Source organism: Colletotrichum aenigma (genome assembly GCF_013390185.1).
Source record: "Colletotrichum aenigma strain Cg56 chromosome Unknown KSG_Cg56_contig03, whole genome shotgun sequence".
NCBI lineage: Eukaryota > Fungi > Ascomycota > Sordariomycetes > Glomerellales > Glomerellaceae > Colletotrichum > Colletotrichum aenigma.
This window is the reverse complement of record NW_023500909.1, coordinates 5,304,574-5,322,609: the sequence shown is the minus strand read 5'-3', so window position 1 is coordinate 5,322,609 and position 18,036 is coordinate 5,304,574. Positions and strand designations below refer to the sequence as shown.

At 55.9% G+C, this 18,036-nt stretch overlaps 6 protein-coding genes across 6 annotated transcripts; 4 read left to right on the top strand and 2 right to left on the bottom strand.

Moving 5' to 3' along the window:
* Window positions 1-1,836: 1,836 nt before the first annotated feature.
* On the top strand, window positions 1,837-2,496 carry CGCA056_v005401 (uncharacterized protein; the record flags this gene model as incomplete). The annotated part of the gene is made up of 1 exon (XM_037320653.1): window positions 1,837-2,496. One exon carries the CDS (start codon window positions 1,837-1,839, stop codon window positions 2,494-2,496), a length of 660 nt encoding a protein of 219 aa, XP_037181719.1.
* Window positions 2,497-4,146: 1,650 nt separating this feature from the next.
* On the top strand, window positions 4,147-5,010 carry CGCA056_v005400 (uncharacterized protein; the record flags this gene model as incomplete). Its single annotated transcript, XM_037320652.1, has 1 exon — window positions 4,147-5,010. One exon carries the CDS (start codon window positions 4,147-4,149, stop codon window positions 5,008-5,010), a length of 864 nt encoding a protein of 287 aa, XP_037181718.1.
* A 3,991-nt stretch (window positions 5,011-9,001) lies between these two features.
* CGCA056_v005399 (uncharacterized protein) lies at window positions 9,002-9,613 on the bottom strand (the record flags this gene model as incomplete). The annotated part of the gene is made up of 2 exons (XM_037320651.1): window positions 9,002-9,476; window positions 9,537-9,613. 2 exons carry the CDS (start codon window positions 9,611-9,613, stop codon window positions 9,002-9,004), a joined length of 552 nt encoding a protein of 183 aa, XP_037181038.1.
* Window positions 9,614-10,630: 1,017 nt separating this feature from the next.
* Window positions 10,631-12,923, top strand: Mlh1 (DNA mismatch repair protein Mlh1; the record flags this gene model as incomplete). Its single annotated transcript, XM_037320650.1, has 3 exons — window positions 10,631-10,711; window positions 10,768-10,947; window positions 11,001-12,923. 3 exons carry the CDS (start codon window positions 10,631-10,633, stop codon window positions 12,921-12,923), a joined length of 2,184 nt encoding a protein of 727 aa, XP_037181571.1.
* A 364-nt stretch (window positions 12,924-13,287) lies between these two features.
* Window positions 13,288-13,839, bottom strand: CGCA056_v005397 (uncharacterized protein; the record flags this gene model as incomplete). Its single annotated transcript, XM_037320649.1, has 1 exon — window positions 13,288-13,839. One exon carries the CDS (start codon window positions 13,837-13,839, stop codon window positions 13,288-13,290), a length of 552 nt encoding a protein of 183 aa, XP_037181565.1.
* Window positions 13,840-15,755: 1,916 nt separating this feature from the next.
* CGCA056_v005396 (Cytochrome b2) lies at window positions 15,756-17,435 on the top strand (the record flags this gene model as incomplete). The annotated part of the gene is made up of 5 exons (XM_037320648.1): window positions 15,756-15,783; window positions 15,834-15,892; window positions 15,970-17,158; window positions 17,220-17,293; window positions 17,349-17,435. 5 exons carry the CDS (start codon window positions 15,756-15,758, stop codon window positions 17,433-17,435), a joined length of 1,437 nt encoding a protein of 478 aa, XP_037181564.1.
* Between the last annotated feature and the right edge of the window lie 601 nt (window positions 17,436-18,036).

Sequence of the window (18,036 nt, the reverse complement as noted above, 5' to 3'; positions counted from 1 at the left end):
GCTTCTTGGCCACCACGGCCGCGGTTCCGTCCCGTCCACCTACCTAACCCAACCTAACCTACCTACCTATGTACCGTACCGTACCTTACCTACTTTACTTTACTTATTCCATCAAGCCCGTACCTTGCCCGTTGATGATGTACTTCCCTCCCGTTCACTGACTCTTGTCTCCCCCACTGTCTTATTACGTTGTGGCTTCATACGTGCCTGGTTAATCTCACCCAGGGACACTCAGACCCAGCGCTACCATCGCTACCGCCCACCACGACCGCGTTGAACACGCCTCTCTGTCTGTCGCTCCGCGCCTCTCCCTCGTCCTCCCACCAGACAGATATCTGCAGATTGACCATCGTCCATCGAGCTGCAGGCTATTGCGACTACGCCTGCTGCTCTCCATCTAACTACACAGGCACGGGCTGGTCAGCTCGAGCTCCCACTCACACTACCACCCGCTGTCTCTCCGCCCACAGACCGCGGGCTAGTCCTGGTCCTGTCGAGCCGACCAGACCAGGCCACGGTTCACAAACCACACACCCTTACTTACACCTTACACCACTCCTCGCTGTTCTCTGGCTCTCACACACACAGACGCGCGGAGAATTGTCGTCAGGCAGGGGATCGTGATGGCATAGCCCTCTACCCTTGATTAGCAGCCACTCTAAAGACGTGGACCAGGGTGTTCCCTGAGCTACCTGTCCCTCGTCCAGATCAACCCTGAACCACCCTAGCTTCATCTCAATTGCCCCCCTTCCCAGGCCCAGCACGCCTGTCTCCAGTCGCACAAAAACCGACCGGGAGCCACCGATCGACTGCTCCCAAAAAAAAGTCTACGGGGCCCCTTCTCCAACATCCAGCCCTCGACAAATAACGCTCACTCTTCACTCCGGCCACCGAGAAAAGAGAGACAAATTCAGATCTCGGAGCGGAACAGACTTAATTTGTCTCTTCCCTCTCCCTTTTCTACACCTGCCTTCTCTCTCTCTCTCTCACGCTCTCTTTCTCTCTCATCAACCAATCCATCCAACTTCCCATCATCGACGACTGAACTGACTGACACTTGGCCGCCGGTCCCAAGTATATTCACCTACCACCGCCTCCGCATCCCGTGCCTGAGGTTCCGCCGTGGTACATCCTGCAGCCGCCCGCAACACCCATCTTTCTCGACGAACCACCATCACCACCGCATGGTAGCTTCATTGGAGCCCGAAGCATTGTTGTGCGAGTATCACTCTGCAGCATCGTCGTCGTCGTCGTCTCACCGCAGTAGCTAGCAGCTGCATCCCTCCATCGCTCGCCTGTCGTTCTCTGGACCCGTCGATTCGGCATCCTCTCCGTGGCCTAGCCTTTTCGCGCGCCTCGCACACACGGGTCTCATCAGCACCCTTTTTAAGCCCTCTTGAGCTTGCCACTTTCGATTGTGAGAATCACGAACCGACCTCGGGGCCGTCGATCTTATTTGGGAAGGCAGAGACTTCTTGGAAAACCTATCCGCAGACAGATCGCTTCTCCCAAGCCACCGGCCATCTGTACATCTTCGTTGCCGAGTTGAACCGAACACAACGGGGCCAACCACACCGAACGCCAAAGCGCATAACAGCAGCAGCTACACTTTCTTCCGACGCATTGAAGGGCAAGCAGCAGCATCTGGACTAATCGGCAATTCTCGCGGATTACCTTTCGGGAGACATCGACTTCACGGGAGGCAAAAGATTGGAAACGTTGGGCAAGAGAACCGGTCTTGTCTTGGAAGAGTCTGGGGAAACGGGCCGTCGTCTGGAATAAGACGCGGAGAGCCTCTCGACCTGGACGCTCGCTCAAGCCGGCATCACAACATCCATGCAAGCCACCAGCAGCGATTGCGATACGTCGTCTAACTCGCTCGGCCAGCGCCGAGGCATATCCGATCTGGCGCGATTCGCCCTCGACCTGACTTGGGCAACTCCTCCAAGAGCAGAGTTCGAAACTCCTGCTCAACCCAGAGACTACCCTTCTCCGCCCATGTCAGGGTCTCCTCCACTCCCGCCCAAAGCAAACCAAGAGGTTGGTGACCGAGGGCAACAACCGCATGGCAGCTATCCGTCCATCAACCCGCAAGATGCCTACAGGGGAGGACCGCCACCACCACCGACTACACAGCAGGGCGACATCCGAGGACATCCCCCGCCGCAGACTCTCCCGCCGCCTCCAGCACGACCTTATCATACCGAGCAGCCAGACAGAATGGCCTACTCCTACCCCCGCCCTGACGACCACTTGCGAAATCCGCCATCCGGATACGCCCACATGGCAAGCCAGGCATTGCAACAACGGCCGCCGCCGTATATGCAAATGCCCGGCCCTCCGCCGCCTCCGTCCCAACACCAACACTACCCGGCACCGATGCCGCAGCAGCCTCCCCAGGAGAACGCCCCCTACACGTCTCCCAAGACGCAACGAAAGACAAAGGGCCATGTGGCATCAGCCTGCGTGCCATGTAAAAGAGCCCATCTTCGGTAAGGCGATCTTATTCCTCCCCTCCGCACAACGGCGCTGAAACGGGCCGGTGTTGTCTTGATACGGTGACGCTAACATTTCTTAGATGTGACGGTATGTACGGCCCGCGGGCACTAATTTTTCCTTCGTTCTCGTTTTGCTATTTTCGCATCTTCATTCTCTTCTTGTTTTGGGATAGATATGCGATACCAATGGGAACCGCTGCAAGGGCACGGCACCGCGACCCGCGTGTGTGGGTGCGTGCATGCGGCTGGGAGGGGACTCACACTCTTCTTGGGTCCTCCGGGGGAAGGATAACTGACATCATTACCGGTCGTTGAGATTGCAGGTGTCATTTTAGACGCGGCATTAACCTAGCAGCTGGCCGGAGCGTGCGACACTCGACGCGGAGCAGGGATCAACCCCCGGACCTGAGACTGATCCTGAGGGGAAGACGATCCCGTTCGGGCGGATCATTCGCAGAAACTCGGACGGAAGTTGAGATGGTGGTTGCATGGCAATGGGATGGCGCCGCCGTCAACGTGAAGGTTGTCTGGTCTGGTCTGGTCCACGGCGTGTCCGTGGTTTTGGGTTTCTAGGACGAACGAGGAACGTTTGTCGTCGGCGTCATACCTACCAGCATCAGCGCCTTGACGGGTTATCTTCAGCTCCCATCCCAAGCAAGCAGCACCATCAGCAGCGAACAGCCAAGGAATCTGGCAGCCGAGTGACTGGCCACGGTGGCTAGGCTTTTGGTTCCTGATGCGCCGCCCGGCCGGCAGTTCGGCCCGGCCAGCTGGGAGACTGGCGGGTCACAAACCGGGCCCCCCGGGAGCGACCCTCGAACCCTCGAATCTTGATTACGGTTGGGATCTGGGTGAACTCGCCAATCGCAAGGCGGCAGGTTTTTGGTGTGGTTGCTATCGAACGCTATCGCGTGCGCCATGTCTGAAACAGAAGCGGAGGAGATTCCCCTTGAGCAGGAGTTCTTTTGGGTGGATTCCGCCAGCCGATCGCTGGTGTGTCTGCTGTGGTTCGCGGGATGATCCAAGTGGGTTGGGCTAGCGTGTCATTGACGTGTCGGATGCGACGCAGCAGGCGGATGGGGACAACGTCGTCCGCGCAAACGTCTAAGCCACGCGGGTTTACAGGCACGAGCAAGCGCTTCGCGTCTGGGGCAGTTTGGAAGACGTCATGCGCGTCCTTCTGTCTTGCACTTGCAGCGATCATTCTTCATGGAGCGGTCGTCTTGCTTTTGAGTACTTACTCAGTTCGGTTTGCTGACTTGCGTGTTCGCGACAATTAGCTCAACGACCCTGCTCGCGATGCACGAGCAACGGCAAGGAAGACGCCTGCGTCGACGTGCAACACAAGAAGCGTGGCCGCCCACGCTTGAGGGATGACCGAGAGGGCCGGTACGGGCCCTCTACATATCCGCATCCGCAGGATGCAGCTGCAGCAAGGAGGCCGTTGAGTCTGTACTCTTCTGGCGGTCCCATCTCAGGGTACGATGACCCCATCCGACGTAGTCAGTCCTATCGCGTTCTAAAGTCTCAACCAAGCGAACCCCTTGCGCCTCGATACCTCGAACGGGCCTCGCCGGCTGATGCCAACCTCTACGCACGTCCCCTGTCCGCAGCGCCGGGTGCGCCTGAGCCGGTCGTATATTTGACAATGGAGTTGGATATTGCACGAGTTTCGCAGACATTTTCGGATGCTGTCGGCATCGTCAGCGTTCGAGGTCGAAAACTCTTCGACATCGTCGTGCCCTCGGAGCGAGAAAAGGTCCAGAGCCACCAACGGCAGATGCAGGACGAGCGGGCGAGGAAAGATCCAGTGTACCTGCCACCCATCTTCGGCCAGCACGAGCAGGAGCGTGTCTTCGAGTCGTTGCGGTTTGAGGCGGATGAGCTGTCGCGGTTCCAACTGGATCGTCAAGACTTCTTCATCTTCGCATCGAGCGATGGCCAGCCCCGGTCGTTCTCGGTCCGCATGGGTCTTGCGAAGCGGGAGTCGATATACTTTATCGTGCTCCTACTGAACGCTGCGCCCAGATATCCGTATCCCTCACCTTCACCTCACGCCAGAGACATTCCGTACTCGTACCAGCAACAAGCTCCGCCGCCGCCACCACAGTCACAGACATATGCCCAACATACGCCGATATCTGCGACGTTTGAGCCTTCTCGGCCTCGGTTTGGCGAGAGCACACTTGCACCCCGGCCGTCTCCGGGACAGCCTCCGCACATGGCATCTGGACTGAGTCCAGGCGTCAGCCCTGGCATGCCATCATACGCGGCCTCACCCAGCCGTCCCGACTACGCTGTCGGGCCGTCATCCTACCAGATTCCCCGCAGTGAGTTACCGCCGACCGCCCGGCCGCCGCAACCATCTTTCCAGCTCCCTCCGATCCGCGCTGGCCCGCATCAGCCTCCTCAACCGGAACCATCGTGGCAAAGAGACGAGCGGTCCTCCGGTCGTGTCGACATCGGCGGCTTGCTTGAACAACCGGACCCGCAGCAGCGCCGTCCGCAATGATTGATGACTTCTTCCTCCGCCCTAGCGGTTCGTTGTCGATAATGATTCGCTTCTTTCCGGCCCGGTGCCTCCCCTCCGTCGCAGTGTCGATCGAGTCTCGTCCGGGTCGAGTTCCCTCCTTCGTTGGTCCCTCTTGGCCACCTTTAAAACCATACGGGATGGGCGTCGTGCGTCCGTTTCTTGTATTTGTACCAAGCTTCGCTTCCTTCACCTTTCAAGACCATCGTTCCATTTTCCCCGGCGGTCACAAGCCGTCAAATGAGATACCACCTGTACAACCACTTTTTTCAGCCCGGCCGTCGTCATCCATAACTGTCTGTTCTCTTGTTGTCTTTCTCCCAAATGTCCTTTGCGGAGGACAGTGTGGCATCTGTCGGTGGCGTTCGTTCTTGTTTTCAACCTCCCTGGGGGCTGTTTGGTTATCTGCATGAAAGATGTTGAAAGAGTTGTAGGAATATTCTGGCTGCTGTCCTGTTTTCCGGCAGTTGGTGATAAATGGTAGTGAATGATTTAGGGCGGTCATCATGCGTTGCTGTCTTCTTTCCCATGGGTTCTAGCCCCTTGTCGTTTGCCGTGTTGAAAACAGAGGAGATCACCCGGCGCGTTTTGCCGGCTGTCTTGCATTTTGCTCTCGTGTCCGATATTGCGTGTTTGCTCCCCATCCAAGTCTTGCGTGTTCCTTGCTGTCCAAGATGAGTCCCCTGTTCGGCCCTAGCCTTAGTCGTCCGTATCGTTCGAGTACCGGAACCCCATGGAGGGGTGGTCGAAGGCGAAAGGGAATCCGAACTAGGCGGTCGGGTCGCCTCCTGTTCGTGTCCCTGGTTTCGGCCCGCGTGGTCGATACTGCTTGGTGCCGCTCGCTGCAAGCTGGCTGGCAATGGCTGAAGAGAAAATTCCTGGGGACGGCCCGTGTCGATGTTAATGATGCGGCCTGAGAGGCAAACAAGTCCGTCCAGTGGATGAACGACGCGCGGACGGGAGGCGTCATCATCATCTAAGCCCCGGAATGTGGCCACACTTGAGGCGACAGTTGAAATCCTCCTTGTCCGACAACCACAAACTTTCGTCCTTCCGGTTCGATTCTCGAAAGAGGGGTCTAATGCGGCCAGGCCGTGGGCGGGCGAGAGGAGGGGTGGGAGAGCGAGCGCTTTTTGAAGTTGGCCTTAATAATTGCGCAGTGTTCAGGGTCCGGGAAATGCGGAGCCCTGGGGACCGGAAGTGGGGGGTCAATGCGGCGAAACATCTACCGTCAAGGCCCGGTTGATGATCCCGAGGGCTTCGGACGGTGTCCACAGCTTGTTGCTGTACGTGGATGTTCCACGGTCCCGGGTGGAGGTTAATGTCCTTCTTGCTGTCGAAGTGTGTGACCGTAATGTAGCATACTACCTCGAAAGGGGAGCCTCCATACGCACAGCACTGGGCTGGGCTAGGCCAGGACGGAGGAGTAATGCAGGCGAGGGTGGGAACAACGCTGCGTAGAGACGGAAAAAGTGAAGGGAAAAGTGAAAGTGAGGGAGAGGAATGAACGTAATAGAGCCAAGGGGGTGGAGGTACATAAGAGGGAGAAGCAGAGGAGAGAGACGAAAGGAGAAAGATTCTCCTGCGAGTAGGCCCGTAGATAATTTAACACCTGGTTCATAAGAGAGAGGGAAAAGGCTTTGGCCACTCACACGTAGTCCGCTGTCAAGTCTGTCAAAGCCCTTCATCCATCCAGCAGGCGCCCAGCCGGGCGGCCGGCGGATGCGGATGCGTGCGTCTAATGTACTCCATTGACGTGCGTGCCAGCCCAATGCAAGTGGTGCATGGCATGGCCAGCCCTCCTCCTCTGGCGTGGGTGGTGTGTGGTCATTTCGCGTGGCCCCTTGGACGAGCCCTTAGTGTAGAGTTGCATCCGCATTGGATGGTATAATCCGGGTCTGGTATTGGACTCATTCGAAGCGGGCTCACGCCTTGATATCCGCTCGCGTTTGCCGACGAACCATTTTACGCAAGATCCATGATCTTAATAGAAGGAAGCGAGAGGAGAGGCAGATGGGGCGATCTGGGAGCGAAAGACGGTTGAGTGACGACGGCTGTCTGGCTGGCTGCTCGGGAATGTCCCCTCGGAGACCCGTGAATGTTTCCTGTGAAGTTCGGATGTGTTGGTCATGCCATTGGTTCAATATGTTGCCTGGCGAATTTCGTGTTTCCCATGTTCTTTCTGTGTTCCCTCCGTCGTGGCTGATTCTTGAAGTTCCGCATCTGTGTATGGGCCAGAACGGTAGTATATTATGGCGCAAGCTGATGGGCACATTCTCCGTTTCTTTGGGCGAGAAGAGCGTCGTCTGCAGATCGTTCCTCTGCTTGGGTAGCCGTGAAGGGGGAGCCATGCCCAACAAAGCAAGAAGCCGTGAAATGAAGCGGGACTGCGAGATGAGATGAGATTGAATGTGAGAAAGATGCGATGTTCAGGGGGACAGTGTGCGGGAGGTAGGGGGAAGCAACGTCGTCTTCTTGGGGAGTTGGGGGACCGTTAGTGTTCGTAGGTAGGTAGGTCAAGCCGTTTCTCACCTCGGTCTCCTCTGTTTATTACCCCAGAGCCAACCGAGAGCAAGGAGCGGAAAACGAACGAGGAAACGAAACGAAACAAAACGGATTTTAGCGGCGGGCGTGGGGCATTCCAGAGGAACCAGCCAGGGGGATGGGATGAAGACTGCAGGGGATGAGCCCTTTACGGTGGTGAAAAATCTCCGAGACGGAGCCGGACAGCCAGTTTGTGGCCCGAAGAGTTTTCGTTCGGTCATTGTGCATGCAGGGCGGGCGCTTGTCATTTCTGAATGCGGTAGTGCCCCCTTGAAGTCGCAAAGATGAGGAATCAGGGAGCTGTAATTGAGGCCTGCAAACCACGGTTGTCTGTCTCATGACTGACGTCGATGGGGGGCAGAGAACAGAAGACTGCAGCGCCTTGGAATGAGGAGGATAGGGGGAGGTCGGGAAGACGAGACACCGTAATGTTCGCATTCGTCCGAGCAACGGAGACAGAATGCCAGAGTTGAAACGCTGACAGACAAATTGGGAAAGCTGGTGGATGCGAGACGCTGGAAATGGCAAGATGCGACAGGGGTCTGTAATTGTCTATTTGCTATTCGGGCATGGGCCGACGGCAAACACGAAGTCTTGTCTTGATTGAGCGAGCATGAATGCGAAGCGGAAGAAGAAAATAAACGAAGACGAAGAGGAGGGGAAAAGATTGAGAAAGAAAGAAAGAAAAGAACAAAAAATATGGCTAGAAGAATGACCTGAAACAAAAGAGGCGCGGCCGAGAGATCTTCATGATGTTGGCTATTTCTGGGCTTCTGCCGTTTTGGTGTGTTCAACTCCAGCGCGCTAAGCTGCCCGGATGCCCTGAGGGGAGGCGATGCTTGCTGAACTGGGCACCGTGGCACGTTATTCAGTTGGGGGTCGCACCTCCAACAGGAAAGGCGTCGAGCGTTAAGGTTGTTTCGAAACGGACCTCGCATGGCGAACACGTCCTGTGGCCGCCTGTTTGCCGGGGAAGGGAAATGAGGGAGGGGCGCCGGACGGTGGCGGTGCCGACCGCTGGACGTCGACCACACACGTGGGTTTGCCGGCCTGCTGCAGCGAGCGACATGCGCTATACGACTGCCCAAACAGCTTCATGTCGTCTTGCTCAGCGCCTGGCGAGTTGAACGAGATGAGGGATGGTCTCTCTGGATGCTGCGTCGCTGGTGAGTCTTGTTGGGGAGTAGTGTGTGGCTTGCTGCGGACGGTGAAGCCCGCACCAGGAAGGCCAGGCCGCCAGACACGCGAGGGTGACGGCCCTGTTGGGGGCCAAGGTTGCCGTTAGACCACCTCTTAGTCGAGTCTGATAAGAGAGGGGCGATGTTGCGCTGCCGGTGGGCGTTGGACGGTAGGTCGTCCTACTACTGCAAGCATGGCATCATGAGATGGGGTGGGTGGGTGGACGGCAACTGAAATTTGCTTCTCAATCTCAACCCTTTTGCTGCTCTGGGCTCGAGCTTGACTGGTAGGGCCGTCTGCTCGACGTGCCGTTGCCGCCGCTGTCAGTCGTTTGAGCTGCGGATGCCGGTGCTGCCTCGGGCGTAGGGTTGCTGCCACGAATAGGCAGTCTTCTCCGCCTCTTGCTGTCCTGGCCCTCGGCAACGACTTCTTCAGGTTTGGGGTCTCGGTGTGGGACGGGGGTAGTAGGTCTGGCCCTCTTAGCCTCTTCATGCTGCTCGTCTAGCTCGAGAAACATTTTGTCTGGAGATGGAGGCAAGCTACCACTGATGACTTGGTCGATGCCCCGTTTCTTTCTTGGTCGAGGAGACGATGGGCTTGCTCGAGGTGGCAGACGCATGTCTATCAAGCTATCGGCGAGAAAAGTGCGAGCAACACGGCGGCCGTCTGGGTCCTGGAGGAGAGATTCCGGGGTGGGCAGTCTTGAGCTCCGTCCGCTGCGTCCGCTAAGGCGGCTGTCAGACGTGATACCCAGCGGTGGACCCGATTGCATCAGGGACTCTCACCTTGTACTCGGCGGGTGGACGCGAGACGAGGTCGCCCCGGCCTCTGCTGTGGCTTCTGATTTGCCGTCTTCGCACATTGTCAGGAACGATTTGGTGGGGGTATTTTAGTTGACGACTGGTGATCAGAGTTGTAGCAATTTCGGTAGTGCAGGTTGCAAGTCGTGGTGTTGCAACGCGGGCGTCCCGTCAACTTTGAACAAGAGGGCCGTCCGTGGCAGATCAGATGGGCGGCGCCCAGATTCAGAGGAAGCCCCGGGAGATCAGAGGCCGTGCTGCTGGCGTAGAGCTCCATTCGCGAATTTCATGCGAAATGCGGATTACCGAGATGTCTCGCAAGGAGCTGCATCATAAGGCCAAGAGCATCTGGTTGTGTGAGGCGTAGTTCAGTGGCTGCAGCATTGTACAGCATTGTAAGGTGCACTTTGCGCCTGTCGAATGAATCGCGGAGGGAAGGCAGAGTCATGGATACGAGATGTCTTGGAAAAGTCTGACGCCGTCAAAGGTTCCAACGATGCGTCGGTCAAACGGTGGCTTGGAATGACCAAAGATAGAAGACTTGTAGGTATTCGTACGAACGAGCGCTGCATATGTCACGGCGAGGAAGACGTACAAAGTACGGATACGTACGGACGTCAAGCTGGGACGAAAGTAGCCCAGTTCTTGCCTGCATTGGCAGCATGGCCCCTGCAGTAGCAGGCAGGTGGAGGGAGCAAACCTTAAGTGGTTTTGCTGATTAAGGAAGTGCTCACGTGATGACGCATCTGAAGACGCGACGTAGGCCCCACCCGGCCACGCTTTGAGTAACAGTGCTGTGGCCGAGGAAGGCAAGACACGACACTGCACCGACCTACGACAGACAGGTGGACATGTAATTGCACTTGTGCAAGGCAAGAAAACGCAGTCCGGAGATTGCCATCTACCAATCGTGGGGATTTCGTCCTCGCCTCACTCCCATCGCTGCGAATACTGGACGCCACCGCGAATACCACCAGAATACCACAAGAATACCACAACACGCCTCCCCGTCTCAGTTCAATGCCCGCACCTACAAGACCCAACCTCCCGCGCTAGATCGAGAGGAAATCTCCGACGTGATGGATACCGATTCCCCTGTCGGCACGAAACGAAAGGCGGAGGAAGATCCCGATGAGTCTCGTGCGCCCCGCCGCATTCGCGTGAGCTGCACTTTTGCGCCTCGTTTGGTGTGTCATTTTCTGACCCCCGCTGCTAGGCCCTTGACCCCAATGTCGTCAATAAAATCGCTGCTGGAGAAATCATCGTCGCTCCCGTCAATGCCCTGAAGGAGCTGATTGAGAACGCCGTCGATGCAGGCGCCACCTCAGTAGAGGTCCTTGTCAAGGAGGGCGGCCTCAAACTTCTGCAGATCACCGACAACGGCTGTGGTATCCAAGTAAGCTCAGCTCCGCATCTTTGACCCTCAAGCTTGCTCTGACCTCTGTCCAGAAAGGTGACCTGGAGATTCTCTGCGAGCGTCACACCACTTCCAAAATCACCTCATTCGAGGACCTCACCTCCATCGCCACATATGGCTTCCGAGGCGAGGCACTAGCAAGTATTAGCCACATTGCACACCTCTCCGTCACCACCAAAACCAGTGATTCCAACTGCGCATGGCGTGCTCATTACCTCGATGGCAAGCTGGCGCCCGCAAAACCCGGTCAGCCCGCCGAACCAAAGCCAACCGCCGGTCGCCAGGGCACCCAGATCAGTGTCGAAGACCTGTTCTTCAACGTCTCGACCCGTAGAAGAGCTTTCAGATCCCCCGCCGAAGAGTACAACAAAATCATTGACGTCGTGGGCCGCTACGCCATCCACTGTAAGGGAGTGGGCTTCTCCTGCAAGAAGCATGGCGAGTCGGGCACAAGCATCTCCATACAAGCACTTGCCACCGAGGTCGATCGCATTCGCCAGATCTATGGATCAAGCGTTGCCAACGAGTTGATGGAGTTTGACACCTCTGAAGACCGTTGGGGTTTCAAAGCGAACGGCTGGGCAACCAATGCCAACTATCACATCAAGAAGACTACTCTACTCCTCTTCATCAATCACCGGTCCGTGGACTCTAGCAACATCAAGAAGGCCCTTGAGCAGTTATACGCCACATTTCTGCCAAAGGGAGGCCGCCCCTTCATCTACCTCAGCCTGGAGATTGACCCTTCCCGCGTCGATGTCAATGTGCATCCCACCAAAAGGGAAGTGCACTTCCTCAACGAGGATGACATCATCCAGTCCATCTGTGAACACATCCGGTCGAAACTTGCTGAGGTGGACACAAGCCGCACCTTCATGACGCAGAGCCTGCTGCCGGGTAGCCAGCTGATGCACATGTCGAACCAGGAAGAAACTGAAGGCAGCCCAAGTACCCCGGACAAACAAACGCCAGGCTCCAAACGGCCACGGAGGAACTCCAACAACCTCGTCCGTACCGATACAAGCTTGCGCAAAATTACCAGCATGCTCCCTGCTGCGGCAGTTGCTGCAACACCATCCAAAGCACCGCCATCCGCCGGTGAGAATGCGTTGTCCGTCTCAGAAAACATTCAGTATGAGATTGTGAATAAGCCTTTCGCTCAGATGAAGCTTACTAGCGTCAAAGAGCTTCGTGCCGAGGTCAGAGAAGACATGCACAATGACCTCACCGAAATATTTGCCAACCACACTTTCGTCGGTGTCGTCGACGAGCGGCGGCGCTTAGCAGCCATCCAGGGCGGCGTGAAGCTGTATTTGATTGACTATGGCCGCGCCTGTTTCGAGTACTGCTATCAAGTCGGCCTCACCGACTTTGGCAACTTCGGCACAATTCGCTTCACTCCCCCGCTTGATCTACGAGAGGTCCTTCGTATTGGAGCCGAGATGGAGAAGAATAACGTTGAGTCAGAGGAAGAGGACTTTGACGTGGATGTGGTCGTCGAAAAGGTCGCCGCACAGCTTATTGAGCGGCGTGAGATGATTGGCGAATACTTTTCCCTCGAAGTCAGCCCTGCGGGAGAGCTACTCAGCATTCCCCTTTTGATCAAGGGTTACACTCCGCCCATGGTCAAGCTGCCCCGCTTTCTGCTCCGCCTTGGGCCATGCGTCAACTGGAATGACGAGAAGCCGTGCTTTGAGCTCTTTTTGAAGGAGCTTGCGACCTTTTACGTACCCGAGCAGCTGCCGCCAACCGTCGGAGGCGCCGAGGACAACGAGGAGACGGCGAACATGGACGAGGAGATCGCAATGCGGCGGAGAAACGTGCGTTGGGCCGTCGAGCATATCTTCTTTCCAGCCTTCAAGGCGAGGCTGGTTGCGACGACATCGATGATGAAGGCGGCTGTGTTGGAGGTTGCTGATCTCAAGGGGTTGTATCGCGTATTTGAGCGATGTTGACGAGCATTTGGGATGAGCTTGACATGATGAGTGTAACTACTGGCACCTACTAACGAATATAACCCGGAGCTTGAGAGCTGTGAATGATCATACTTTCTGAAGTTCCCCAGCCACACATGGCACCGCCTTCAACTTGTACGTGTTGGAGCTGTAAATTTCTCGTGAGTGGAATCCCACTAGTACCCTCAATTGACTTCTGCGTTGACTCTGTCCTTTGGATTGTGCACACGTGCAAGTCCCCACCATCCGAGATCTGGCATGCGTTTCCGTCGCAACAGAAAGCCGTACGTAACGACCATGCAGAGTTACACCCCGGCGGTCGCCAACTTCGTAGCCGAGCGAGACCGCTCTCGATGAATCTTCATCAACCCAACTCAGCCGCGTTATTTCCTGTCCCTCTCGAGTTCACAGCCGAGGCCTCATGCCGCGGGCCTTCCCCGCTCACACCACTGAAGTGCGACACTGGGGTGTACTGTGGGACAGGAGACATCGAGACGGGTCGCTGCTGGGCGATTTGTTGGTTCCAGCCCTTGGCCTGGCCGTCGGGACTTGTAGGTTGCTGCACTGGAGATGTGGTGGCATATGGCTGGATCGCAGGCTGGCTGGTTTCGGGCGCGTTCGTTGGAGCAGGTGGCTCGTTGGTGCGGGCTCCCCTTCTTCGACGCACGATGAGCCAGACGATGATGCATGCTGCGAGGGCAATGAATGCGACGCCGCCTACGCCTCCGCCGACGATGGCACCGGTGTTGCTGTGTGGTTGGTCTGAGGTCGAGGATGATGCGTCCGCAGTGGTTGAGGCAAGGGCTGAGGATGGCGAAGAGTCGGATGCAGAAGTTGTTGTCGGGTCTGAGGGCCTCGAAACGTATTCAACAACCGTCACAGTACGTGTCGGAACTGGCGAGACCACACTTGACATTACGAACGCTGTCCTTGACGTGCCGACCGCCCAGTCGTCGTTGTAGCAACCTTTCAATGTCGCGTATGTGGGGGACACCCATTTACTGTAAGTTACACATCGTGGCGAATAGCCACCATAGGTCACCGTGCTAAAAGGGAATTTCCCTGCCGCATCAGCATCTGGCCATTCCCAATCATCGCACGCCATATCCAAGTTAGAGAAGGGCGCAGGAGACTTGGTGGTACATACCAACACCGAGTTGCGATTCCTATCGAAGAGCCAGACCGACATTGAGTCGCCGTGCCATCGTAGCATGCGGTTACTGGGTTGCTGGAGGACCCGCATCCGAACCACGAACCGGAGGTCTGGCAGGGAGCCGACGATGGGCATATGTAGGGGCTCGCAGCTTCGCGATGGTTAGCAGCCGATGTGGAGAATCTACTTTGGATGGGTATGCTCTGACTTGAGTAGAGATCACGCGCGACACCGCAGGTCAGTGAAACGTCTCTGGGAGCTAATGCGGCGTTTCTGAACCGCACTCGTGGTGCAGGTGTTGGTACTGGAGAGATGCCGTCGCCAGGGGGGTTGCCATGTATAGTGGTGTGGTAACCACCAGATTCTTCCATCGTGATGCAAGTGAGCTGGAGTTTCGAGGCGTTGGATAGCCCCTGATCGCGACGTAGTTCTGCGCAGTGGTCAGAGTGGAACGAGACAGTGATGCAGACCTGGGTTCATGGGCCAGCAAAGATTGAGGGAAACCCAACTATCTAAATAGCTTCTCTCACCGCCAAATTGACTGCGGCTGATATTTTGTCTCGGAAATGGATCCCTCCATTTCATGTTTGCATTTCTTCAGGGCTTCGAGCAATATCGCATTCATACGTGGCTTAGGCCCGGCGGGCAGTCTCCAGACCGAGCGGGCTCAACACTCGACCCAAAGGCAGCTCCAGTACCATGCCCCAGCAACGTGTAATGCCCAGATCAAGAAGATAAGACAAACTCACCTAGGACCCAGGCAGACAGGCATCCGAGGGAGATATAACCGGCCACTCAGAGCCACTCCAACTTTTGGCGCGGAATCAAGCCGCAAGTCGTGCGTGAGCGGCAAGCGGCCGCCAATAAGACAAGCCTTGAAGCCCATTTCTCGAGAGCAATTATTGGGTCGAAGTCATGGTAAAACTAGCTGAGCCGCAAAACCTTCCCTGAATGCCTTCGAGACTCGGAGCTCCAGGCTTCTTGTCAATCTTGCAGGAGCAAGATAGGTAAGAGACATGCCGGCGCAGCAAAGACCCCTGTACTTGGGTCAACTTATCAAGAGTGATATCTTCTGGGTAAAACCATCAAAGTCCTTGAGTCGGGACTTTCCGAATCAGCGAGCAACCTTCTCAATGTTGCTTGAAAGACCATCGCATGATTGAATCAAGCTGCAAGAGACGCATCTTTGTGTTGCATGTAAGATCAGAGTGGAGTAAGCGCTTAACTCAACTATAACACCAACTATATCGGACAAAAACTGTCTGATTTATCGGAAAGTCCTGTCGTTCTCGAACGACACTGTCGCGTTCACACGGGAGTCGTCGGCACGATGAGGAGCCGAGGACTTCGGCCCCGGACGCACCCCCTGCACCTGGACAGTGGTGCAATTCGGAGAAGCAGACCCACCTGGGGTAAGGAGACTCACATCCCCGCGTCCGGATGAGGCAGTTGGGGATTTAAAAGCCCGTGTTAGCATCCCTGCGAGGGATTGGGGAAATTGCACCATGTGGAGGACCGAGGCGGCGGGGAATCGTGCTGTTCTGGCAAATAGACGAGCCGACTTGGTCACGGGGTAAAGCCGTGTCACCAAAAACATCGTGGCTTATTAGTGCGTCTTGTTGGTGGTATGGCGAAAGGATCTGCATGAGGAGACCGTCGAGATTCAGTAATTCGTCATAATGGATCGGACGTTGAGTCTCGCTGAGGGTATGTGGCCGCGATCGCTCAGATTCTAAAACCTTGCTAACTTGCTGCAGTGCAGAAGCATCAGACTGTCGACGACTGCTGGATTGCGTTGCATGGCAAAGTATATGATGTGAGAACATGGAATTAACAACACTTTTGGACATTTCGGCGCCAGCAAGGATGAGGTTGTTGACTTGGCTCTGGCAGATCACCGCGTTCCTCGCAGTCCATCCCGGCGGCAAGGCGATTCTTCTGAAGAACGCCGGCAAAGATGCGTCTGACGCTTTTGATTCGTTCCATCCCGTTGAGATCATAGATGAGTATCTCAAAAAATACCAGATTGTCGGAAGTTTTACGGCGGAACAGATGGAGAAGACTTCAGATAGCGAAGGCTCTTCCAAAGGATCACCAGAGTCCGCATCTCAGGGGCTCGACGCAGCAGTTCCCCCAGTATCACAAATTCTCAGCATATCAGAGATGGAGCACTATGCGATGAAAAAGCTGAGTCCAAAGGCCATCTCGTACTACGCGTCCGGCACAGACGACGAAGTGACGAAAGTCGGAAACGGCACCATCTTCAGGTCCATCCTCCTGAGGCCGCGCGTGTTTGTCGACTGCACACGGTGCTCATTATCAACCACTATCCTCGGCAAAAAAGTCGGCATGCCAATCTACGTGTCTCCCGCCGCCATGGCAAAACTTGCGCATCCGGTGGGCGAAGCAGGTATCGCAGGAGCCTGCTCAAAGTTCCAGGCGCTCCAGATCATTAGCAAGAACGCCTCAATGTCACCCTCGGCAATCGTCAAAGCAGGCCCAGACGCGATCTTTGCCTGGCAGCTGTACGTTCTGAAAGACATCGAGGCAACCGAGAGGACGCTGGCTCAGATCCGCGCCATCCCGCAGATCAAGTTCATCGTGCTCACCCTCGACGCGCCCTTCCCCGGGAAACGAGAGGCCGACGAGCGGTTCAAGATGGCGGAGGTCGCTGGGGGAGCGCCGCCTCAGGTCTGGGGCACCGAGTCGGGGCTGACGTGGGAGAAGACCTTGGCATGGCTGAGCAAGCACACGTCACTCCCGATTGTTCTGAAGGGGATCCAGACGCACGAAGATGCGTATGCGGCTACGTTGTTCTCGAGTGTCAATGGCATCATCATCTCCAACCACGGCGGACGCGCGCTGGACACCACGATGACGCCGGTTCAAGTACTGCTGGAAATTCGCAAGTTTTGTCCGCAGGTGTTTGACAAGATCGATGTGTTGATCGACGGAGGTGTCAAAAGAGGAACGGACGTTGTCAAGGCTCTGGCTCTGGGGGCTAAGGGTGTTGGAATTGGCCGAGCCGCGCTTTATAGCTTGGCTGTTGGAGGCCAGGCGGGAGTTGAGAGGGCATTGCAAAGTGAGTTCCCTTCGTAAACAAGGACATTTTTTTTGAAAGATACTGACGAGGTGTTATGCAGTTCTTGCAGATGAAACAGTCACTGCAATGAGGTTGCTCGGGGTAGAGCGTGTTGATCAACTTAGTCCAAGACATGTGAGTTGTATCTCTATGAAGTTTGAGAGTAAGAAACTGACAGGAGGACTCGCAGATCAACACAGATGGACTACAGGCAGAATTGTTCAGCGGAAGTTCTGGCCTCGAGGAGGTAGAAAGAGAATTGAAGTCTAAGCTGTGACGGATACTTGAAAGGAGACCCTCGTATTAGTAATTTGCACGTAGAAACTCGACCAGTTAACTGAATTCTGCAAGATTAAGCAACTAAATCAAAGACGCATGTCGCTATATCGCAACAGTTGCAACATAAACATGATGTGAAGGCCTGCACATACGACTCCGGCAACAACAGGCCAAGTTCTCAGAGAATCATGTCAGTTAACTCACCACTTTGGAGGCTCAAGTTCCACATGCTCTCAATGGAGCTCAAATGGATGGCAAAGGCCCACATCCACGGCTGCATGATTGGCTCACCACCCAGAAAACGGCTAGTCTAGACTGAAACCAAGTGGTTCGATAGATCATAGCCCCGTAGTTCCCCTCAAGAAGAGCGAGAATTTATAACCCCGTGTGGGACTGAGTCGCACGCGCACCGGAGAGTCTCCGGGGATGCAAATCTGGGGCCCCAACTTCTTACAGGGAGCCAGCTGGGGGCGGAATTGGCCGGAGATGGATCCAAACACCTGGGCCTATTTAGAGGAGTCGCGTCCCATTTTTGAAGCACCCATGCGCGAGTGTCGAGGGCGAATGCGCTCGATTTCAACGTTCATTACCTGGCTTCA